General features: G+C 40.8%; 1 protein-coding gene across 12 annotated transcripts in view; it reads left to right on the forward strand.

The window, feature by feature from the left end:
- SHC3 (SHC adaptor protein 3) overlaps positions 1-24,416 on the forward strand; it is a 94,247-nt gene extending 69,831 nt beyond the window's left edge. For 11 of the 12 annotated variants that reach the window (XM_064640993.1, XM_064640994.1, XM_064640990.1 and 8 more), the window contains 8 exons: positions 1,199-1,252; positions 5,512-5,563; positions 9,521-9,647; positions 10,716-10,869; positions 11,846-11,942; positions 12,848-13,042; positions 15,272-15,567; positions 18,385-24,416. In XM_064640993.1, coding sequence (XP_064497063.1) covers positions 1,199-1,252; positions 5,512-5,563; positions 9,521-9,647; positions 10,716-10,869; positions 11,846-11,942; positions 12,848-13,042; positions 15,272-15,567; positions 18,385-18,513 — 1,104 coding nt within the window. In that variant the 3' untranslated portion in view covers positions 18,514-24,416. The remainder of the gene's footprint in view (positions 1-1,198; positions 1,253-5,511; positions 5,564-9,520; positions 9,648-10,715; positions 10,870-11,845; positions 11,943-12,847; positions 13,043-15,271; positions 15,568-18,384) is intronic. The other variant, XM_064640988.1, reaches the window with a different exon arrangement.
- The last annotated feature ends 1,257 nt before the right edge of the window (positions 24,417-25,673 follow it).

The raw sequence follows: 25,673 nt of genomic DNA on the forward strand, positions 1-25,673 counted from the left end.
TCTTTATGGGAAAAAGTGAAGGATATCCTCACTGATGAGTAATGGAACACTAATTCACCAGTGAACACTTAAAAACTAACCACATCTTCAGAGGCTGCTGTTAGACAAGCAGGGCTATTGAAAATGAAGTGCTCTTTACATGAAAGAAACACTGCAAATAGTTATCAACTCTCTCTGACTTAATGAAGCAGCAAGATCCAGACAAAGTCGTGCCAGGCTTTTTTCTTTCCAAGGAAGGTAGTTGCTAGTTCAGGTCTTTTAGATGCAGGATAGGGAAAACATCCCAGAGAATATATTTCAACCTAATTTTTTTTTCCAAAACAGTTTTCTAAACTATGTGGTTCCCTCTCCAAACTGAGATACTAATTCTATTGTCACGTGCTTTGAGGCACTAAATAGAGGCCTGTCCTTTCCTGGATGAATTCACTGGCATGGCTTATGTGACTCAAATATCAAGTGAAAGTTTCTTTCAAATGACCTTTTCTTTCTTGATTATTACATGATTTCATTATTAAAAGATTTCATGAGTTAAATCTCAGAATAGCAGAGCTGTTCTGCTAGTATTGTATGTTCAGGACAATTTGTCTCTTTCCAGAGAAATATTGTATTAGTTCAAATCGTACATAAGCAATTTGAATTTCAAATGCCCTGGATTATGCCTGTGATTTTGTCCACAATGCTACAGTGCAGCTAGAGTCAAATTTTTGTTTGCATATTGCAAACATGTTGATGTTTGAAACATAAAATGACACAGTGGGTGTTGGAAACGATGTTAGGAACCCTAGCTGGTGTACAGATTGGCATGGTTTCATTGATTTCACCAGAGTGGCATCAGCAGAAAAATGTTTTGATGAATAGGACCTTTTGCTTCATTCATCGTTATCTGCAATAAAGAAAGGGAGTTTTTGCTGATTAAAATTTCTCCAAAGATACTGTCTGACAGATCTGTATGATTTACTGGAGTTCTGAGCACATTTAGCAATTTTGCAGTGTCCTGATAAGTTTTAAAGAACACCAGGATAGATTCATTGATCCTCCCGTTTGTTTATATTATTGTGCTACTCTTTTTACTCCTTGTGGATAATTTTGATCCCGATTTTGGATTTTCACCTGTATGCAAGCCAGAAAAGAAATCAAAAAAAAGTGTAAACTGTAAGAGAACTATCTGACTTACACTTGTTCTTTCTGATCCATACAGATCATAGCAAACCACCACATGCAATCTATTTCCTTTGCGTCTGGAGGTGACCCGGTAAGCATTCCTTTGAAGCCTTCCCCCCACGTGGATACTGCCTTGTGAGGACTGTGGGACAGAATTTATCGCATATCCTACTGAAAGAAAAAAAATAACACAGCTACAGTAGCTCCTGTTTCTTGTTTCATAAATTCATCTTGATTGTTGCCATCAAACTCTTTTTTGAGGGGAATGACTGACAAGCATTCGTAGATCCTCCTCTTTGAATGACTGAAACAAAAAAGTATTAAGGGGTTGAGAGCATTTACGTAGTAACTGATAAGCATCTCTTTGTTTCTCAGAGTAATGTGGTACAATCATATGGGATTGTATGAATTTTTATCCTGTTTTTAATTTGCACTTTTTACAGTAGTAGACTATGTTGCAGTTATAGTAATGAAGCACCTTTTTTTCCTTCTTGTCTTTAAGTGTGCATTGAGAGGACTACTAAATACTGCCTTCAGGTGTATTTGCTACACTCATATGGCTTGAAGACAGGCTTTCAGGAAGCACAGATCTTACTTTCTCATTTTGCAAAGCTTTCAGTTTCCAATTCAGCTTTCAATTTTACACATTTGGTTCATTTGGAGCAAAGGGCAGATTCCTGCCTGTTGTGCTTTTCCTTAGTTTTATAAGCTGTCTATTGAAGGTATATTAATAAATGTGCTTAAAAAGTATTTGTCACTCAGGAAGCAATGGGGGAATTATAAAATATTGACATTGCTCACCTTTTACCTTAGAGGTTTGAAAGCTTTTAAACCTAGATTAATTGAATGAGTGCCTTTTCCTCCATCGTATGATCATCCATGATTTATCAGTCGTGTGCTACAGGTAAGGCAATTTCTAGCCTGCTTTGTGAGTTAATTCTCGCAGTTCAACCCTGTTAAGGTAAAGATCCTTTCCACTTCCTCTGTTCATTTAGCTACCCTCAGGAAATGTAAAGGCAATCTTCAGTCTTAGTATAGCTTTGCAGAGTTCAATGCACTTACAGAAGGGAAAAGGACACCATATCATAATGATTTGGGGAACAAAATATGGATCAACAACAGCTTTGAAATACAACAGATTGCAATGTATGCTGTAAATGAACAATTCCTGAAGTAGGCAGAGGAGTGATTAGCACAGTTCCCTGCCTCCGTAAGAAGATTCTTCGCTGCCCATCTGCCATCCCAAATGCTAAGTCCTGGAAACACCATTTCACTCTGCCCACTGCTAGAGTGATTTACCAGGAAAGAGGAGAGGAGCAGCAGTAGAAGAGATTGGATTTGGAGTAAACAAGCTCTTCCAAATGTTTTAGAGAGATAAAAATCACGCTACTGAGTCAGCGAGCTACCAGAGAAATAAAATTGCATGGTGGAAGGGAGCCTACAAGATATGGTGAAATTGTAAAGTTGTTTTCCTGGTAAGACTACTACTGCATGAATTCATTCTGACATTGAGGGGAAGAGGGTAGGTATGAGTATCTAATGATATCATTATCACAAGTTTATCTTAGTGGTCTAGTATCTGGCACGACTTTAAACCATAAGCTTGTTCATAAAGCAGGTGGTTCCTTTGTCCTGGAACAAAGGAAGAAGTGTGTAGAAGAAAACAAGGTGCAAGGATGTGGTTTAAGTCACAGCTTTATTTACTTGTGAGAGGGCCATCTAGACACAACTTTCATCAGCCCTTAGTGATTTCCACTTGATGGAGGACTGCTGCCACCAAACTGTGTCTCCCAACCACAGCTGGGCTCCAGCCCATAAGCTCATCTCCTTATATGAAATTTGAACTGGATAGAGAAAGGTCATAGTGAACTAGGAACCTAGATCTGAGCCCATATTTTTTCATGAAGTACTTCCCTTAGTTTGAATTTTGGAGTTTGGTTTATTAGGAAGTGAGACTACCCTCACTTCTCTACCCCATCCACCTTTATACTCTGGATATCTGCCTCACATTCATGACAGAAATTATCTTCACCACTTTCCACCCACTCCCTTACTGTTAATTATCTTGTATTATTCAAAATGTAACCACAGGAGAAGTGTTCCACAGTCTTGGAGAACAGCTTGAATACCATATATATATATATTTGCAATATTCCCATTTGCAATGAGTCAGTTTCTGGCTATATCAGTACATGGCAGCTTAAAAACGTCCCCACCAAATCCTTTACACACCATTTCAGAACAATTTTTAGTTCACTTCCAAGACTGTGTTCTGGATCTGCTTTAGCTCTCTTCAGCCCCTCCTTATGATACAGCAAACAATTTTCATCCATAGTAATTTCAGGCGGTTGTTTCCAGGCTGCTAGACAAGACATCTGTTTTTGGAGATATCCGCTGAAATGCCAGAGTGGAGGTTTTCATAAGGTCTAATAAGGCAGGTCTGTCAGAGGTCCCTGAAGGCAGTAGTTTTTCAGTTTCAGCCACACCTCCAAATTTTACCACCACGATGCAGTTTCTTAGGGGTGGTAATTACGGCTCATTCATACTTGTTTTCAGTCCTTAAATGTCAAGGACCACTTTGCTGCATCAGCCCATCTTTGTGTAGTTTTTGGATGGGAATCTTCTAAATTACCCACTGTGGAATGTGCCCACATTAAGTCCTTAATGATTTGTCATAGTCAACTTCAATCTGAACTTTAGAGGTAATAACGAGTTGGTAGTTCCAGACTGTCACGTCCACACTAGCTGTGAGATAGATCTATGATTTACTCAGCCATTAATGTATCCATTAGCTGTGCCTGAACCAGTAAATAAATTGATCTGTGGCCCATTTTCTGGCCCTTCTGGCCCTGCAACTAAATAGCACAGTGAAATTTGCATCCAAACATTCACCCTCTTCCCTCATAGTGGCCTCTTGGGATCGATGCCCAGCACATGCTGGTCCCTCAGAGAGTTTCAGAGCATGGCGTGAGAAACCAGCACAGAGGGGCATGGGAGAGTAGCAACAATAAAACAGTATGGACGACAGTGAAACAACTCTCAGGCCTTTATCTTGGCTCTGTTTTATCTGTTACTATAGACATAGTCACTTTTCTTGTCCCCTTACTTGTTGATATGCACCTTTATTTCCATTTTAGTCGTTGCCCAGGCACTGCATCACAGGATTCATCGGAAATTACTGGACAAAATATTAGGGCCATTCTACTCTGCTTTTTTTTATAGGCCAACCTCATTGCTGCTGTGCCTGAGTGTCTTCCAATAGTCTGTTTAGTGATATGGCTACACGTCTGTTACCAGAACCATGAATTTGCTTCATCATTACCCTTGCTCTCTCCTTAGGATGGAAATTGTATAGACATGCAGCACAGTGATTTGTTTTGGGTGGGTGGGTGGTTGTGGTGTGTGTTTGCACTAGAGAAAGCTAAGCTGAAGAAGTCTGTCTTTTAACTGAAGGTTCACGTTTGCTATGGCATTAGATCTTGGCATAATTGCCAATGATCTGGGATCAGTGGACAGAGTTATACTGCCAGCTGTAGTGTATCCTGTGTATCCCTCAGGTTTAGCTACACCTGACTAGCCAGGCATGTCAGGAAACACCAGATCTAACCAGGACTTCATGACTGCATCAAGGCTGTGTGGCCTAAATGTTTCCCAGAAACACTACCCCTTCTGTTCCATCTGCACAACGACACAAGTCTGCGCCGCTTGTGGCAGGAGAGCAAGCAAAAAATCCTTGAGGGAAATGTCTGCCTACTCTTGCCCGAAAATACACCTGGCATGTGGCAACAAGTGTGGCAAGGAGCAGCCCACGGGCTAGGGGAGAGCGTCCTGGGATTCTACTTGTCACAGCCAAGCAGGGGCTGACCACCTCTGTGCCATATGGCGTAGTAGTCAGTAAACACACCTGCTTTCACACACGAATAAATGCCATTGCTCAGTATTTCTGGGGAGCAGGGATGTTACTCCCACTCTTTCTGCCACAGAACTGGTTGATTGTTTATGTTCTGAACCAAAATCTCTGGGCAGTTAAAAAATAAGGACTTGTAATTCTACTCCCTCCTAAATGAGGCTTGATCCAAATCCTACTGAGTTTGTTTAATTGATTCTCAAAGGCCTTAGAAGAGATTTTTAAATTCTGCTGGAATAGATCACATTCTGGAGAAAGTGGTGCAATCAGTACCAAAACCCATAAACATTTATATGGGGTTTAAGTAGTATACAACTGTAGAGCAAAACATGTCATTTGAGGCTCTACCCACAGGAATATACATACTCTGGACTGTGATCTTTTGCTATGATCAGTGCAAATATTTTTTTGCATTCATTGTAGATATCTTAATTTTTTGACAGGATACAACTGACTATATTGCATATGTAGCTAAGGATCCTGTTAATCGGAGAGGTAAGTTAGAAATACCTGTTTGACATCTGTTTTTCCTTTGAGAAACACAAATTATTCATGGTTTAAGTCAGATTTTTTTTTTCTCCGAGAAAATATAAATGCAGCCCGATAAAAAGATTGCCTTTGACAGAGTCACAAAGAGATTGTGTAGCAATAAGAAGCAACAGTTTGGTTCTCAGACTTGGAAGAGGTCTTGCCTCTAGTTCATATCCAAATATCACTTTGATTCTCTTCATCTCTTAAATCAAACACTTGCTTTACTTGGCTGCACGAGCTTCTAGGCAACAGCTAAATCTTACCTACACCCAATCACCATGCAAGAACTAAGCAGTCCTCTGATTAAGTCATCTGATGAGGCAGCTGTTAGGTCTTCTCAGTACATGCCTAATTCTTCCTGGCAGAATCACGTTCTTTATCAAATAGTGAGCTTTCAGCCAGCTTACTGTAATTCTCTTTCTCAGTGAGGTTTTATTCAAGGTTGCATTTCTTTAGCAGCAGTCAGTCAGGGACAGGGACCTTCTTGTTGACTGTCTTCAAAATCTAAGATACAGTTCACATTCTCAAAAAATAAACTATAAGAATTGTAAATTACAGTCTGAAATAATAGGTACAAAAGACATTCCTGCTTGTAATGCAGAAAGCATCACTAGGTCTTAATGCAAGATACAAAGTATTGTGTAATATACCTGAGAATCTATTTATTATTTATAGTGTCATAGAGAAGAACAGAGTAGCTCAAAAAAACTCCAAAAAGCCAGTTCTGCAAACCCTGAGCTGCCCACCTTACCATCAACACAACTAATTTAGTAGGTTCCACATTTTATCATCTTTAATGATTTTAGATACCTGAAGAATCTGCTGTGTCCATGTGCAGAGATGTCCAGACTTGAGAGCACTACCTCATAAATAAATAATACTTGCACTAAACACACTAATATTGTGTGAAAATAACTGGTGAAACACCTAGAAAACTTATGGGGAATGGGGGGTATGGAGTTATTCCAGATCTTTGCGATGGATATGTTACAACATCATGTGTCCCCCCTCAGAGAGGCTCCAGTGTCAGACTGTAGTATGTGTGGTGCAGAGCTGCTCTCCACCCCACCTGCTTTAGCAGTACCCTTCTGCTAAATCAGAGACTGATTCAGTTGTTCTGAGGGATCTCAGTGATGATGTAGTGGGCTGGCATTGTAGATGTTTGCACTGTAGGGTTTGCAGGAGCCCTGTCCTCTGTTTTCTGTTCCTGTGTGAGTAGATTTTAGACAAAAACTGTTTCACATAATGTGTTCCTTCTATCTTATGTTGGATGTGTTTAGCCTTAACTTCCTGTGACTGTTCCTTGTTGAGCTGGTCTATCCTAGACTGAGGAGTCATCTGAACACCTCGTTCTGTCGTCTTCCTTTGGTGTGTTTAGGTCAAGTAACTTCTCAGTTTTCTTTATGAAAAGGTTGACAGTGAACTCTGTAGGTCTCCAGCTGCAGTGCAGATCCTCCATCCTTCTGCTGATTTCTCCTTCTGCACTGTTTTAAAAAGTTATATGATACCTTTATAGCAGGGGCTGCCAGTACAGTGGAGGCTGCACCTTGCTTTTGTCCTTATCATTTACCCTTCTGGCTGCAGTGAAGCACTGTTACCTCGTGTGAAACTCTTTCATGCTGTGATCTTTAAGCCTTCTGCATTTCCTATGGGCACTTTCCCCACTCCTGTATCTACATCAGTGATTTGCAGATTGGTGACTTTTTATGTGGCCTGCATTAAAACAGATTTTTAAAAAGGATATAATTTACCAAGGGATCTGAACTGCCCTCTGTCACCATCACTTGCCATTGTGTCATTCTTTGTGTTATCTGCAAATCGATTTAGAGTGGAATTTGTCTTTGTTTCTACATCTAGTGAAAATGTTACTGCTGCTGTTACTGACACTGCCACCAATGCTGTAGCATAGCTTCCATGTTAGACTCATTTCTTCCCAAGGATGGAAAAGCTGTCTTCGCGTTTTGTATTCTGGATCTAGCAAGCTGAAGGCTGTCTATTTTCTGCTGTAACATTCACAAAAAATCATCTCTATGTGAGCCAAACCTTCTCAGCCTTTTACAAGAAGCATATCTCCTACCTGCTGAAAGTCCATTCACGTATCCAAGGAAACAGGTTACTCATTATGTCACCTACTGAAACTACTTAATGACTCATGCTTCATTTCAGCTCTGCACAGGTTTAGCAGTGAGCAATGTAGCCTCTTTAAATCTGCACTCTAGTTAGAGAGTGCAAACATCTTAGCTTTGTTTGCCCTAACTGCTTTGGGTCCACGTTCATGGGGATGCCACCAGCAGTGGTGCAGAGGGTGCAAACAGCAAATATCCTGCTGCTAGTTGGGGATGTCTGCCTCCACCTTTGGACACATAGAGGTCCTGTTTTTGGCTGCTGAACCCACTTTCAACATGCAGCTAGTGTCCTTTCCCCTGAATCAGGATTTGCCTCAGCTTGCTGGTCGGCACAGCAGGTGCTATAAGGTGAGAAGGGAACACCACTGTGTCTGTGTAGCACTGTGACTGGTGCCATCTCATGCTGTGGGAGGTGCTGCTGAAGAGGCAGCAGGCATTCCTGCATACCTCCATACCTCCTGCATACCTCCACAGCTGCAGGTTTCTTGGCCCTTTATTTTGGCCTCTTCAGATGTCTGTCGAGTGGATCAGCCTCTGAGAAGTCATTTCTAAACCTACTTAGTCTCGCTATGTAACGTTAATTAAAACTATGTCACACAAATGTTGTGACCAACCCTTGTTTGTAGGACATTGGCATCCAAAGCACTTGGTTCCACTGAGCTGGACACTAGGCATGTACTAAAATGCAGTTTTTCAGCTGAAGAGTTTATATTCAGGTTTTAAAGCAGTCTGGGGTGATACAAATTAGTAACTTTGAACAAGGACCCGCTCTAATGCATAGGACTTGGAAAATAACCAGAGTTTCAAACCCAGTCCAGGCTACCAGCAAGTAGACCATGTGCTCATCCAACTCTGAATATGGAAAATTAATTTGCCTGGGCTTTTCCACGTATCATGATGAGTGCTGTTCATTCAGATCTTCAGCCTCCAGCTCTTAACACCCATCTATGTTCCTGCAATGTTGAGCCTGTTCTCCATGAATTCACCTCTTTGTGTTGTCACATGAGACCTCCGAGCCCCTTGCTGATTTAAAACCGTGGCAGATTTGGGTGCTCAGAGAGCTGATAAAGGTTTCTCAGTCTTCCATAGGAAGAGAGCTTGGGCTGCCAGCCTCCCTCTCTACTGCATCTGTTGTAGTGGGTTCAGAGAGGTGGCAGATGAGGAAGGGCTGGAGTTAATCAGGTTCCTGTCCCTGCGCTCTTCAGTGACCCACCAGTTTACTGGGAGTGTCTCCATGCAGGGAAGCAGGAAAAGGTACCAAGATCTGTACTCCTGGAGTAAGGTCAGGGCCCATGGTCTAGAAAGTATTCTGAGTATACTGCTCCTCCCTCAGACTGTAATTTGGAAAAAGTGAACAGCTTGTGAGCTTGGGGGTGATTATATATAAAACTGAAGTGGTAATAACATTGAGGAAACCCAAGAAAACTTTTACTGTTATTACCATCTATTAATATTTTGTATTTTCAGCTTAAAGCTTAGAATTCTTACATAATCTATTGCATTCGGGTAATAACGTGAAATTGTATGAGATCTTTGCGTTTGTGGACTTGTTAAAATAGCAGAACAGATTTGTGATCTTGCCCATGGCAGTTACACACCAGTGCAATTTTATGTAACCTTTACAAAGACACCGTTGCCTGAAATTCACTGTATCATAATTGGTTTTTATTGAAGGGTGCACACTTCTAATAGGGCAACTATACTTGACATGTAGGTGTTTTGTCACAGGTCAGTGCATCCCACCACAACATGAACAATGATTTGCATGTGCATGTGTCAAATCTTTTTCATTTAGCTTGTCATATACTGGAATGCTGTGATGGCCTGGCCCAGGATGTGATCAGCACCATAGGGCAAGCATTCGAGCTTCGGTTTAAGCAATATTTGCGATGTCCCTCTAAGATACCTACTTTCCAGGATAGGTGAGTGCCATTCCAGAAGACTGCTAAAGGATCTCCTTTAGCTTTCTATTTTACGTAATGAAATGTGTGGTGGATGATGTTGCTGGAGACAGACAGGATTTAAACATTTTAAAAAAGGTTTGTGCTCGATTAGCGTAGCAGCGTTTACCCAATGAATACGAAGGGAGCACATTAATTTTAAAATAATAGGCTAAATATGGATTTCATGTGACGTTGAAACAATCATGCATTTTCTGTTGTTGTTAGTAGGCAGAGTTGGATGGCCAAGAATGGATGTTATTTGTGGTGTTTCCCCATTGTTGCTGTCACAGCAGCTGTGTCAGTTTAGATGGAGTAAGTTAGAGAGCTGGGCTTCCAAAATGACTAGTGATGTTTCACTATTTCTCATATTAGGGTGATGTTTTGGGGAATGTGATGTATTATACAGAGGCTTTGACTGCATTGTTCTCTGGAGGATACAAAATCTGTCTGTTTGTGTATGTTTAAAAGCCTGGGATATAGCATTCTGTTTTCTTTGGAGACGTGAATTGCTATATGCTTGTTAATACTAGTATAAATTCCAGTGAGCTGGTACCCTCCACAATCTCTTATATCAAAGTAAAACAGGTATAAGGTGAATATAAAATGCTACTATCCTAATATGGAAGCATGCTGTATTCATGTCTCTTGACTTTGTGAAGTTCTTCCAGATTTGTACTGGTGATAGAGCATATCTTTAGATATAAAGCTTTACAGCCTAGTTGGTCAATCAACTCATAATATTACAAGTGCTGTTGTAGGATTAGATAAAATTGCTTAATTCAATTTGTAATGGTCTTTAAAGCTAAGTAAAAACATCCTTTACTCAGCATAAAGAATTTTATCCATTGCAAAGGAGGTTTAGATTAGTGTGTCTAAACAGAGAAGGTCTCCTGCATGATCCATTATTGCTTCCTGACTTATAATGGTAGCTGAGTTGCCCAAATAACACGCAATAGTGACCCCCTGACAGGCAGTCTTAACCTGATGAAAATATCTCTTAAGTGCTTTACAAGCGAGGGGCAAAACAAAGCACTCGCTTCCTTACAGGACGCAGAGTTTTGAGGACCCGTGGACGGAGGAAGAAAACGAGGCAACAGAGCATCCCTATTACAACAACATCCCAAATAAAATACCTCCCCCTGGCGGCTTCCTTGATGCCAGGCTCAAAACAAGACTTCCCACTGCTGCAGACACAGCTCAGGTCAGTGCAATTGCATCTCTGCCATCCTGCTGATGGATGCAGAATTTTTAAAAGACGTGTATTTTAAGATGTGATTTATCTTGGGAGCCTTTATAGCTCACAGCCCTTCGTGTATGGACAATTCCCTGTTGAATGGGCATTGCAGACCTAGGGGGGCAACACGTTAGGCAGCTTCAGAACAAGACAAAGGAGGTGAGTTCCTTGTGGTTTTAAAAGATTAACCAGGATCTAGGAAGAGAAACCCACTGAGGGTAAATACATTTATGGAAACCATGTCTGCTTCAGAGAGTATAAAATACTGTACACTAACTGGGAATGATTTAATGCAGAATCACTTAATCTAGTGCAGTCATTACGAACAGTTCATTATGTTAATAACTTGACAGCCATCAGTATTCAGCCAGACTCCTAGGCAGGTTTTCCACCTCATGTTGAACTAAGGTCAGCTTGGATATTTCTACCAACACTCCTGTCAAAAGTTTGACTGCAGTATCAACATAGTCACTTAAGAGGAGTTTTCAGATCCAGCACAACTCTGCTCAAATCCAGGTGTCTGTAGACAACATCCTCCCTTCAGTGCCCAAGTGCCTTCCCTGGTACCAAAGTGGGTCTTTCAGCTCGTGGTTTGAAGAGCGCTGGGGCTCTCTTCTGGTCCCAGGCATGTTTCTGTGGAATGCTTTTCCCAGGAACAGCGTGTCAGGGCTTGTTATGTGAAAGGAAAATGTATTGAAAGAGGTGATGCATCCTTCGGTATTGTGGGGCTTAATAAAAGCAGGAAGTAGAGAAGTATGCATGAAGGTCACTGGTAATATCTTACAAATGTATTTGGGATATATATATATTCTGACACCATGATGAATCAGAAAGGAAGAGTGTGAGTACACAGAATACAGCCAAGGAAATTGTCAGAGCCACTGATAATGTATCTGAGCATTTTAAAGGCAACTGAAAATTTCCTTGCACGTGTCCATTCCAGTCTGCAACAGGAGTGGGAAGAGAGCAAATTTATTATCAGAGCCATCACTCAGGAGACAAAGTCAGTGAAGAATGGCATCATGGGCCTGTTACACAAGGTGAGTTTTGCTGCTTTTAGCTGTAATACTTCAGGTGGTCTTGGGCGGGCAAAGCATGTGAAAGTCTGATGCCTCAAAGTCTTAAGGCAATGAACTGCACTTTTTTTGATAGGTTCCCTTTGTCTGAGTTTTAGTGTTGATACCAGTGAAATGCATTTGTTAATTATTTCTGGATAAATTATTAAATGCACACCTTCATGAAATATTTTCTTCTGCAGGGCAGTTCATAAATAGAGCTGCCCAAATCTTCAGCTTTCTAACTTTCAATGTCCTAAAACCCTGTGATATTAAAAGGCAGGCTGCATGGTCTGTTCTGAAAATCTGACCTACTAGGGTATGCAAGATGGAATTTTTTTAAGGAAAGGCCTGAAGTGAGAAGTTTCATTTGAAATCTGAAGCAATGCTCTCTGTTCCACAAATAGCAAATAATGTGTAATGGGGTTTTTTGTTGTTGTCTTTAAATTCCAAGTAGATAACTTCAAAACGTGTTAAATTTCACCTCATCCACATTTATGTGACAACTTTCTGTGTTTCTAGAGACACTTCCTTTTCAAATGCCAGAATATGTTGTCTGTTGTTAATCTGCAGAGTTGAGGATTTTATTCCTTCTCCTCCTCTTATGATTCCCCAGCTGAATATAATTTTTGAAACCGAGTCTGTATTTACAAAGGTTTCCTTTCCTCTTAAATAATAATGCCCCCAAACCCTCGTTGAAATACAGTCCTGAATCCATTAATCAACATCTTTTTTCTACTTGATCCTGCAATTATTGACTTTATATCTCCAATTCCAGGCATTTTTAAACTTGTAGTACTGTGGTGTGGTGTTAATTGGTCATTATACCAACACTGCTTTGTCAAATTAAAAAAAAAAAAAAGAGGAAAATAAAGCCTTGAATTTTCTAGGATCTCTGGATATCTCTAGTATGCCAGAAAAGAAATCAGAAGTAATACCGACAGCAGAGATGCCAACATATGTAAACACCCAGCATATAAATGTAGAAGCTCTACTGGCACTTCAGGCAGATGCTGAATGTACCTTCAGTGGAACAACAGAGGAGACCAAAGCAAGCAGCCCAGAAAAGGATCTGTTTGACATGAGTGAGTTCCCTTCCTATTCACTCCCTTTCTAACAAATGGCCCAATATGTTTATGCATTAGTTCTGAATTAAACAAAAGAAAAAAAAATAATTCTGAAGTTTAGCATTCCTGGTGTAATTCTGGTGAATTTTAGAATTCATGATGATTTCATATTGGACTGAGTTAAAACAGAGTGGCTGAAGATTTAAAGCTGGTCTGTGTTGTATGAGTTAAGGTGAGTTGCAGTCTATGTTATCCTGAACATCACAGGCAACTATGTCAGAAGAAAAATAAATCAGGAGCCCTGTCATACAGGGAAGTGAAGGAGAGTGGAGGAGTGGATGGGTGGAGAATTAGCTCCAGCCTGTCCTGTGAGTATTTTACTAGGAAGTCAAGGTGTATAACAAAAGCTTTGTGCAACAGAGAATGGAAATTAAAAGGCTGAGTTATCTCTTGCACTGGGTAGGCCTACTATCCTATCTATTCCAACTTTGAAGTCTGCTTTTCCTAAATTAGAATTATAGCCATAGCTGCAAAACAATGCTTTAAGCATCAGCCATAATTTGATGTTGGTGCTAACAATACATGTTGTTTTCAGCCTCGGGGAGACACTTAACAGGAAATAATGGGGAAAGCATTTGATGCACAGAAAAATTTCTTTGTTTTTCTACACTTCCTACCTCAAATAAATTCTTGACACGTTTTATTTAAATCAGTTTGTGTGATTAAAAGGCAGTGAGACAAAGCAGTTGGTGCCTATATGTTATTTGTAAAATAACGTATCTACATTTCTGTTATCTCAGTATACATAAAACTGTCTTCCTGGCATGTTTTTATTGAGGTATGACTCTATTTTTCCACAGCTTAGTGGGATTTTGGATTGAAAGAAAGGGGGAGAGAAGAAAGCTCAGAGAGTATCTATCTGTGAATATAGATCTGAAATGAGAAAAGTGTGCTGTCTGAAGTCAGAAGTGTTAATTTTGATTTCTAACATGCCATGCCCTTAAAACATGCACATGCTTACTTCTATTTTATACTCATTATAAAAATAGGGAAAATTGATTTATCGTCCTCCAGCCTTCATTAATCTTTATCAGTCCTTGGATCATCAGAGAAAAGTAGTATTAGAAAATGTTCCAGCTTAAGTTAGTGTTTGTCAGGCTAAACATGAATTGGGCTTAGTGCAGATTGCAATTTAGTGAAGACATATATAAGATACTTCTAATAATTGAGACATCAATAAGCTGTGACAGAATGGTATTTACTCCATTTCCCTGAGCTAAATTACCCTCTCTGTGGTCCCATGCAAGCACGGCTGTGCACTCCTCGCATCCGAGCAGTCTATTCAGAGCTGGAGTGTTTCCCCACGGCGCTGCCCTGCAGATGTCCTTCTGCAGGTCGAGTGGGCACAGAACAGCACTCTGCTTTTTGGTGCGCGCCAGTGGAACAGGCGAAGGTCGTGCGAGGGAAAATAGCTTCCAGTGGGTCAGTACAGCACGTAATGAAACACCCACAGACGTATTTGCTATTCCTGTAAGGCTGCTGGGGTCCGTAATGGCACATCTCTCCATTCGACTCTGCAGGAAGGAGCACTGAGTTTGGGATTTAGCTGGGGTTTAAAAGATGTTTCCCCGAGGCTGATTTTAGCCAGGTAAATGGCGTTAAATGTGTTAACCTTTGTCTATTTTGCAGGATTCTCTTCCTAGACGGAGGCTAGGAGTGGGCTGAGTGGTAGGGGTGGCTGTTCCCTTCTAGACATAGCCTTGGGCTGGAGACTCAGTAATGGATAATTTTTAAATGAATAAATTGTTTGAAAAGAGACCAGATATGAGTATAATGACATTAGCTACCCATATTATGCAATTTATTTGAAATTAAACTGTCTGATATACCTAGCAAGACTAAAGGAGAGCTTTGCCTGGTACCAGATCATATAAACACAGCTGCTGACAATAGCTACTGCTGAAATAAAAACAGTACCTTTCAAAAGCTCCTGCAGAGGTTCACTGTCATTTTTATTGGTAGCTTTCTGTGCATAACATACATTTTAAACACGTTACACTCCTCAGTCTTAATAGAATCCATAAAGCAGTAAGTCTCATAGTATATCTTACCTTATTTTTTTCATAAAGGTAGAGGGATGCGGCTACAACGCAAAACAAACCCATTTTAAAACGGCTGGAATATCACCATTTTGTTACATGATTTACCTCTGAATGATCTTGCTCTTGCTTCTATCTCCATAACCAGGACCATTTGAAGATGCCCTCAGGAATCAAACCTCTGAGGCCATGCTGAAGAAATCCACCTCCACGGGATGCACCAGTCCTGTTTCATCCAGGGCAGCTGCCCGGACTGAAGCTGAAGAGCTGAGTGCAGAGCCGTGGTACCAAGGAGAGATGAGCAGGAAAGAAGCAGAACAGCTGTTAAAGAAGTGTGGAGATTTCCTCGTGAGGAAGAGTACCACGAATCCTGGCTCCTATGTGCTGACAGGCATGCACAATGGACAAGCCAAGCACCTTCTTTTGGTGGACCCAGAAGGAACTGTAAGCACTGACTCCTCACTAATACATGAGGTTTCTGGCTCTGCACGTTTTCTCTAAATGTGTTTAATGTTCTTTACAGCTTATGCCTTGTATCTCTAGTATGCCATCACATCTCTGATTCCCTCCCTGATGCCTGGCAGAAGACACACACCAGGATTTCTGCAGATTGCAGGGAGCCTTAGGGACCTGATTCCCAAACAAGACCCATCTCTTTGCTGCACAAAGGCTGCCTTAGTTGATGAAGGGACCCTCCCCACAGCAGGATTGGAGAGGTCAAGGGAGCTCCAGTTTTCTGTAGCTATCTTGTCCTGCTTCTGGAGAGGCTTAGTCTCTGCTAAGAGATTAAAATCATTGTCCTGAATTTTATTCTTGGCTCCTGGTAGCTGCAAGTGGGTAACTCTTTTTCCTCTGTAAAGGACAACTTTAGATAACCAGCCCCAAAGTAGGTGAGAGTTCACCTGTTGGCATGTCTTTCAGCTGAGAAACCTGTGGCAGAATTATGCCAGTCCTGCAGACTCTCTATTGCTGCAGTAAGGAATGCCCATGGTACTTCTTGTTATTAGTCACATTTGTCACATGAGGCCAGACAAAGAACAGATTTGCACTTTTGAGGTGCCAACTACCCAGTCCCGGGCTTGATGGGGACACCAGCCCAGGGAAGTGGCTCTGCACCTCTGTGGTGGGCAGCCTCCCTTGCTGAACGTTTGCCAACAGTTTTGTGGCTCCTGAAACAAGGTCCTCTAATTTTCCCTTTAACATAAACCCACCAATAGCTGTTACAGGGTACTGCTGTGTGATGGGGCAAGTGCAGGGACACAGTGTCCCACCAGGAGCTCTGCTGCACTGCTGACTGGCATGGAGTACTCAGGTCCAGTGATGACTTCCTGGGCATTTTCCTCCTGTGAAGGCTGGAGACCCTCCCATCTTCTTTTGCACTGCCCCTAGAGCAGCTCTAATTTGCTGATATCCTTGTCCAGGGACCTGCTTGTTCTCTGCATCTACCCCTGCTTGTGATGTGCCATCGTGGCCCAAATGGCCTGAAATGCCTTGCCCAGGAGGCACCATTCCAGAACAACAGCTTTTCTGAGAGGTGTGGGATCCTGAGGTGGCCTCTGAGCAGCCCTGTTTGCAACTGGTCGGAGTGGAGAGTCATCAGTAAAATGCCAGTGTGTGACCAGCTGCAGCACCGTGCCAGCAGCTTGCATTTCTTCTGCCTCAGTGTGGTTATTCTTAAAAACTGACTCACAAAAATGCTGCCTGAAAATTCATTTCACACACATTACCCAATGACACAGTTACGGCTCTTAAGGGTGTGTTTTCAGAGCAGACTTAACTGTCCAGTTACTCTGCTCTCATCCAGCTAACAGAAAAATGAAAAAAGAACAAGAAATCCCTCGTTCAGGTGCTTAAAATGTAGGACTGCAGGTTTTTTTTTTTTTCTGGATTTAGAATGAGGACTGGAACTCTGGTGATGGCAGGCTACTTGTGTTAAGAAAACCTCAGAATATAGATAAAGAAAGTTACTGCCTTTTTAAAGACACCTTTTCATTTTGAAGATGTAGCTTTGAATTTAGGGAATGTTACTTTTCAAAGCAGTATGCCTCAGGAACGAGGAGAGCCTGTTGGTTTCTTTTAGTGACATAACTACATGTGGACCGAGCAGATAGCATCATCTGCCATCAAAATTCTTTGTTTCTGTTTTTTTTTTTTTTTACCCTGTGTGGAAGTTCACAGGAAGTTTTTTTACCCTGTGGCATCCTGTGTTGAAGTTTACAGGAATTTTGCTGGGGTTTAATGTTGAAGATTGAAGTATTTCAAGAGAGGTGCCCAACACATCAGCTGGCTTTGGAAAGTTCTAACAGAAGTTGTTCTCTCTTCCTGAGAAAAGTTTAAGGAGAATGCGTGACATTCCTTGCTCAGAGCAGTGCTCACAGGCATTTTCTTGAGGCAGTGTAGAGACATCCCAAAACAAAGCTTTACTGCAACATGATGTTTGCCAGAGTGGACCTGTGCTCTGCCTGTGGAAGCTGCATGCCTAATTCATTTTAAACGTGGGAAGGAAACGTGTTGTGAACATGTGGTTAAATAATTAAAGATTGTTTTGTAATATGGATTAAGTTTTGGCCTCTCCTGATAATCTTGACTGTTTTATCTTGCAATATCAGTTTCCTCTTATCACAGGGGTAATAAATGTGTGTTAGCAGGACGCTAGAACAGAGGGCTGGTAAGTGGGCTAGAAAAGTGATGCTCCCTGCCCTGAAGTGTTTCAGTACCAAAGCCACAGGGATGTGCAGCATGGGGCAAACACAAGCTAAGCACATATGGTGGCTGGGTCACTTTTGGGGAGGAAATTTCCAAGTACCCGAAGAAGAAGGTCTCTGTTAAGAAAAGCACAAAAATGCTGAGGTGCACAGAGAAGCTGGGTTCTGACATATCCAGGGGGACAGCTCTTTCTGATGAAAAAGGTGCAAACACCTAAAAGAAGCAGGTAGTCTGTTGAAGAAGAGAAGTTGGTCTAAAATTCTGATCTACAGTGAAACAAAATGTTGTACAGAAAGTTTACAAGCAGACCTAACCAGAGAGAGCAGACTGGACCGTGGGGTTGCATGGAAAATGCTTGTTTGGTGAGAATAGAGAGAGTAATAGATAAAACAGAAGCCAAGATGGATAAGTGCCAAATTTCCACCAATTTTGATGGGAAGGGAATCAGTCTCTAAAACATGATTGTGTCATTTTGTTCTTAGGCAATTTTAGTGTGAAGTTAAGGGGGAAAGTACTTTACTCTTTAATCTCTATTCTTGCATCCTTTTTTTGAAGGTTCGTACAAAAGATCGTGTCTTTGACAGCATAAGTCATCTCATCAACTATCATCTTGAGAATAATTTGCCAATAGTTTCTTCAGTGAGTGAACTCTGCCTGCAACAGCCTGCTGAAAGGAAACACTGACTCCAGATCTCTTTTAGTTTTTGTAACTTGCAAGCTATAACTGGTAGAAATTGGAGATCTTAAAAAAACCAAACATGTACATTAAAAAAAATGTGTAGTCACATATACTTCACCAGTATGTTTTCTTTGTGTTTAAGAAGCCCCATTTCATATGGTACACTTGAAAATTCTCAGTTCTTTGTGTAGACATGAAATCACAGCAGAAAGCTTTCTTAAAAGTAATTTCAATAAAATTGTTCAGATTCTCTAATGTGACTGTTGATAATGTATATATACATACCATATATAAAAATACAGTATATATTTATATTTTTTGAGTCAGTCTATTGACAGTATAGAACTATCTTCTGTGCCATGTGTTTTTACCAAAAGAAAAATGACAATTGTGATTGTTCAGATAAAAAGTAGAATTCAGCAGTCTCAATTTCTTGAGAAATTTAATATTAGGAATCTTATTTCTGATTTTACCTAAGAAGCACAACTATGGGGATTACAGGTGGATTATGCTAATTAACCATGGTAGGAGCCTGAATTCAGCATCTACTATTCCAACTCAGAAATTTAGCATAAAATATTTTTGAAAGCATTATCCACTTATGTCATTGATGTCAAAAGGATTTTATCTTTCTGATGTCAAGTTTGAATTCTTATATGGTGATACTCGAAATATTTGTATCTTACTTTAGCAATGATTTGGTGTGATCTCTCTGTGTATGAGGTGTGTGCTTTGATTTTTCTGATGATATTGTGACAGTATATTGTAATTTATTAATTTCAGTGCTAAAAGGTTATTTATAAGTAGTTCTCTGCTTATGGTGAAGATCTAGGTGTCCTTGACTAACAGTCTTGAATGAAATGTTGCATACTGAGTAGACAAGTTCAAATAACTTGTGTGTAATAGGCTTAATCCAAGATATACATGATTGTTCAAAGACATATCTGAAAAACCTTTTCTTCTTATGGATGGTGAAAACTATCCCAACTCAGTGGTCAGTTTTGCAAATTTTGCCACTTGCACTTACCTACCAAAGCGTAACTTCACCTTGGCCTTCAGCAAGTGATAGGTATTGCAAATACACTGTTTTTCTCTAAACATCATGTTCAAAAAATACACATATACTAAAGACGCATTTCTGGCAGAAATGACCTCGACTTCTGGTACTGGGAAATGCTTTAAGGGATGACTGTACTATTCACATTTAGGCATTATATGAAGTTATTTTCCCATTTTAGGAATCTTATTACGAGTCAAATTCAATAGACACAGTTCCTGTAAAGACAAAACTTGTGCCAGAGTCAAGATTTAGCCTTCAGCAATCCGAGGTCTTCTCTAGCACCAGTCTCTCAAATCAAATCTTCAGACTTGATTCATAAAGACTCGGCAGGGTAGAGTCGAGGTTAAGCATCTGCCTACCCTGCAGTAGTCAACACTTAAATCTACTTAAAGTTAGATTTGGTTCTAAGAATTTGCTAAGTTTAAAAGTTTGTCAAGACATAACAAAACTGACTGAATGATTTGCTTAGAATACATTCAGGCAGGACCATGATGTTAAAATTCTGAAATAATTTTCTTGTATCATCTCCTTTTAAATGTGGTGAATTTGCAGCTTGGGAATTTGATTTTTGTTAATCTCAAAACTGAAAATGATTGAGGCACCTAAGACTAATCATGTAATCTGTGGCATAGAGATACACTTGATTCTATAATCGAGACATCCAGAAGCCAAACTAAGACAGCAAACAAAATGCTAGTGATTAATTTTACTATGGATAGTTTTTATTTGATATTTCTTGGTCTGGATGGAAGCTAAAAGCAAAGGAGAGAAATTAAATGCTGCATTGTAACCCAAATCAGTAGGGCATTAAATTTACAGGAACTCTTAAAATCTGGTTTTACTACATTGGATATCGTAATATGTGAACAGATCTTTTATCCCGAAGTAGTGTTCACCAAAACTACTTTATTTGAGTTTCCATGTCTCACCATATTCCATTTTGGTGTATCTCAGTTGCCACTTCTTTTTTTCTTAAATAACACTTATTATTCCATGTTCTAACCTTCCTGTAGCCACGTTGTGGAAAGTTTTCAGTGTGAGATCACTATCTGTAAGAGAAGGTGTCTTTTGTTCTTTTGAATATTTCATATAATTTCAGTAAGAGTTTGGTGCATAACCCCCTTGGTGTCTTCAAAATGCCCACCTGCTGCCTGTGTCCTTTCTGGATTCCTAAGTATTCTGGAAAAACGCGACAAGATTTGGGTGTATGAATTGAAGGCACTGAACATACACTGAAATAAACATCTAAATTTTTTTACCATTGTCCTAGCTGTAGCTTTAATAACTTAGCACCCACTTAGCTGGATGCTTTGGAAATTAAAGCAGGCAGCAATGAGACACAAAATGAACCAGCTTGACAGAAATACTAAATTTCCCAGACTACATATCACAGACTCTGCCTCCAGGGAAATGTGGCTATTTTAAGCTGCTCTGTCAGCACAGCCAACTTGCACAGCTCAGCATGTGCACTGGTTATGCAAAGGCTGCATATACCTTGATGAGATGCAGTTTGGTCCTGGATAGCAATAGTGCCATTGGGCTGTGACAGTGCCCTGCTGATGCAGTGGGCCAGCAGATCCTGTCTGGCCAGGTGGGAAGGATCCAGAGGCTTTTCTAAGTCATTTGGGAACCAAATGATCTCACAGCTGTCCAGGAAGGAAGGGCACGTGTGCCAGTCAATGCTCTGTTTGAGGATCCTGCCATGGCTTTCTGTCCATCACTCTGGTGGATTCTGCTTCCCCCTTCATGATATAAAAACTGTATGGCCATTTGGATGGCAGTTCCAAACCTGTTATTATTAGAGTCAAAGTCCATCTTAAACTGAACTCAGCAAGTGGTTATTGAACCTGCTAGAACAGCTGGGCTCATTTCTGTGAGGAACCAACACTGACAGCAATTTAAGAGATGTGGAAATTATGAGAGAGGTTCAAACACTGTGTGATTGGCTGAAAACCAAACAAACAACAGCATAATAATGTGAGCCTTTTAAAGTTTGCCTTTGATTTGGAGTCCCTCCACCTTTTGTTGTCATTCTCTTTTATGCAGTCTCAAGGGCTACGCTCTTGTTGGTGGTAATTCAGTGCCATGACTTCAAGAAGTGAGATTTTACTGAAAGAAAAGATTTTCTAGATTCAGTAGAAATCACTGAGATTAGGCAATATTATAGTATCCTTTGAGATTTTCCCAGGGAATAGCTGAGAATTCAGAACTGAAACTAAATATCCTGCAAGACTGTTTACATTGCTTTTGAGCTCTTTCTAATTATGAGGTTTGCTTCCAGTTGTTTTGCAATTATAGAAACTATTGGCAATGAAAACACACTCAATTCCTTTAAAGAAAGAACTTTTAGAAGTGAACTAAATTATTCCACATACTTTTATTGCAGATCTGGAGCAATTATTAAGATAATAAAATTTTCCAGTGATGCTGGCAGTGATAGACTGGACATCTAGGTACAATCACATTCTCAAACTTTCAATTATTTCAGATGCTTCATAGAAGCAATGAAACCTCAAAGGTAGAAAATGTGATTTGAAAAGTGAATTACCTTCTGACAAATGGGAGTTTGCTCAGGGTGAGGACTCCCAGCTTCCCTTCCCTAATGCAAGAAGAGAATGTTCAAATCGACCATGCCTGGCTGGTGACCATATGAGGAGATGCAATTTCCATGGCTTAATGCCTGCCTCCCTGCCAGGGCTTTGCACCCATGGTGAGGATAGAAGGTTATACGGTAGCTTCACTCCACTCCACATCCTACAATTCACACTGGTTCTGCCAGAAACCTCTGTGCCAGACATGTTCAGTAAAAGCTCTAACAAAGGACGTAGTCCTGGGACCAATTCTTGTGTGCAAAATGTGCACTGTCACTGTAAGAAAATGTTTAACATTCTGGCAAACATCACCTGCCAGCACTGAATTTTCTGTATCCTGAGTTCATTATTTTTTTTACCTCTGTGGAATAATATGCTCACATTTCTTGTCATCATAGTCCTCAGGCATCACATGCAACAAGATGACATGAATATAAAAAAAAATTATGCCAGAGTGTGATTGCTGCTGGCACATCAAGTGCCAGATGCCAGCTACAATGTATTAATAATAGAGTTGATGCATATTTAGATATTTGTAAGTAGCAAATGTTCCATTTGAAAACTAGCAGAGTTTTGCAGCTTCTAGGAAATTTGCAGCTCTAAGGGGGATATTTGGAACTTGTGAATATTCTGACAAAAGCTTAAAAATCCTGCTTTCAAGATTTTGTTCTTATCTTTCAATGTCTATCTGAAATAAGTGGTAGAAACAAGAACTTATATTAAGCAAACCATATTTGCATAAATAAAGTCTAAACTGAAGTAACAGACATACTTCCCTTTTTATCTTCCAGAAAGTTTCAAAATATATCTGTGTAAAGTCCAAATTCAGATTTACCTCAGCGTACTGTCAAAACCATCTTGATTTACATTGTCTTTTTGCCCAAACCAAGGTTTGCACTCTTTTCACAAGTCTGTGCTTGTTCAAAGCTGTCAGGATATGGGCAAATTCCCAGTAAAAGCTCTGTGATCAGCTGTACTTACTCCATTCACTCAGCCACAGTGTCTGTGGAATTTGATCGTATCTGCACTGGATGCAGCTGGAACGAGGACAGGCCTGTGGAAAAGACAACATGGACATACAATTTGCCAACAGTTAACCAGAGCCTTGGATAGAGAGCGAGAAGCCGTGCTGGGAGAGAAACCTTCAGGGATAAGAAATGTGAAGCCTGGAAACACGAGCCAATAGGCATGAAAGTTACTAACGAGAATAGAGTGCCGTTGCCAAATTATAAACATGCTAATTGGTTGATGGGGTTAAAGCAGAACCTCTGGGGATGCAATGCCTACTGCTCATCTCTTACTGAGACATTTATGTTCATAAGCCCTGATCTGTACCTCTGCATACTCCAGTGTAAGCATCTTGTGTGGCTTCCACTGAGAAAAAGCAGGGCTGCTTGTTTTTGTCTCAGTAAGGGGAATAAGATTTCAGAGCTATACATTTCTAGCAAAAGCACCATATAAAGACTGTTTAAACCTTGTATGACCACAAAATGGGTTGTGGAAACCAAAGCTAGAAAGAAGCTAAAACTTGGTGACTCATTCTGCTACCCCACTGTGTAAGAGACAGTGCAGATGACTCAGAAGAGAAAGGTAGCCTCAGATTCTGAGATTAAGATCATGAAGATCAAATAAAGTCCAGGTCAAATGAAGGATTTTTTTTTTCAGCAGTTCTCCTTTTTGTTCCGTGAGGCACAAAAAACACCAAACACATCCAGGCATACTTTAATTCAAAATAAGTGAAATTTTCTAATAAGTGAAGAATGTAAAGATTATAATTGGTATATATTTGTGTCCTTTGTGTCTGGATTGGTGTGATAACTGCTTTTCAGTAAAGTCCTGCAGAGTTAAACCTTGAAAGAAGCCAGGTTTCTTCTTTTGAGGTAAATGTTTTTCTTTGCATTGTGTAGGCAGCAACAACAAGAAGTGACTATTTTGCTGTAAAAGGGACTTTTACTGTACAATCATCATTTATTAATATTTATTATTTTTAGAAACATTTTTAAATGAGAGTTGCATAAAAATTAATGTATGTGGAGATATTGTGATAATTTATATTCCCAACCATTTTTGTGAATCTCAAGTTTTTGCCTGTCTGCTGATTGTGGTATTCTGGCTCTAGAGGCAAATTTCGTCTCTGAGGAAGTCCTTGAGCAACATAGTTTGGAATATAAGTGTCATGCAACTGTTTTCTGACTATTCAGTTTGTATGTGTTTAACCAAAGTAATAAAACAGTGAGCACCACTATTAGATTGAAAAGCATGTGACGTGGGCTTGAATCTGTTCTCCTATGCTTGGGTTCCCTAATGACCTCGGTTGTTGGGTTTGGGTTTTTCTTTTTGTTTTTATTTTTATTTTTAATTAACCTGAAGAGAGGCCCATTTTGTAGCAGAATATGTGCCATTCTGCAAGGCTTACCGAGATACTGAATATTAATAAGTCAATGACTTGCTCAGCCCAGTAGAATCAGGGGTGAAAAATGTCAGAGGACCAAATGGTACATGAGGACTTGGACTTCAGTTACAGTGACCTTATATCACAGGAGCACCACTTACTTTGGCAGAGGCAAAGTTCCATGGGTTTCTTTTTGACAAATGCCATTTTCATGATGCAAGGAATCATTCCCACAGGCCCTGTTTCTGAGCCAGTCTCCTGAAAGGGTAGTTTTCCTGCTTGGCACGCTGAACAGGTGAGGACAGACAAGGGTAGCCTACTCCATGGTCTTTCCGTGGAGAGTGACTGCAAGGACAAGGTCCACACAAGAGCAGCCACTTAGTGTATTTGTGGAGAGGAGAATGGCTCCATGTCAGCAGGAAGCTTAGCTGGGCTGGTGTTCCCCAAATCCTCTTCCTCAAGCGACCAAATGTCTCCCGGCAAAGGCCCTTCCTTCTCTCCTGCCCTTTTGGAGAAAAGCTGAGCCTGGGGATGCCGTGGGAAATTATGCTGCTCCCAGACAGAAGAAATGCAGCTCTGAAGGGAGCAGGGGTACCTGCCTGGCCCTGTATGCCTCTGCACGGTGCCTCCAGCCCATTTATCCTTGGGGGGCCTCAGGGTAGCAGCAAACAGAACCCCCCAGTCACTGCTGCTGTGCCTGCCCCCCATGAGTTTGGCCATAAGAAGGGAGTGTCTCCAGGCCCAGCATGGCCTGGGTTCCCCACCTTCTGCTAGGAGTGTCCTTAGCTGTGCCAGGGAGTGAAATGGCACCTGTAGGGGGACACCAGCACATCTCTGCTCATCAGCAGCAGAGATGCCCATTTTCAGGACCCTGGCTTTTTGGTACCTGGTACTTTATGCACAGGTGTGTTTTCTGTTTCCTTACTAGAGCAGTTGGAAACAGCAAGCCTTGCAGGCAGCATGACACCCTCATTATGGCTGATCCTGGCAAAATGTGCCTTTCCAGAGAGCAGCCATGGTGGTGCAGCTGGAGCAGACAGCCCTCCAAGCAGGTGGGCCAAGGGACCCAGCCTTCTTCCAGAAAGCAGGGGCAAAGCCTTCCACCAACCCTGGGGATGGTGG

This window comes from Pseudopipra pipra, chromosome Z, assembly GCF_036250125.1.
Source record: "Pseudopipra pipra isolate bDixPip1 chromosome Z, bDixPip1.hap1, whole genome shotgun sequence".
Classification (NCBI taxonomy): domain Eukaryota; kingdom Metazoa; phylum Chordata; class Aves; order Passeriformes; family Pipridae; genus Pseudopipra; species Pseudopipra pipra.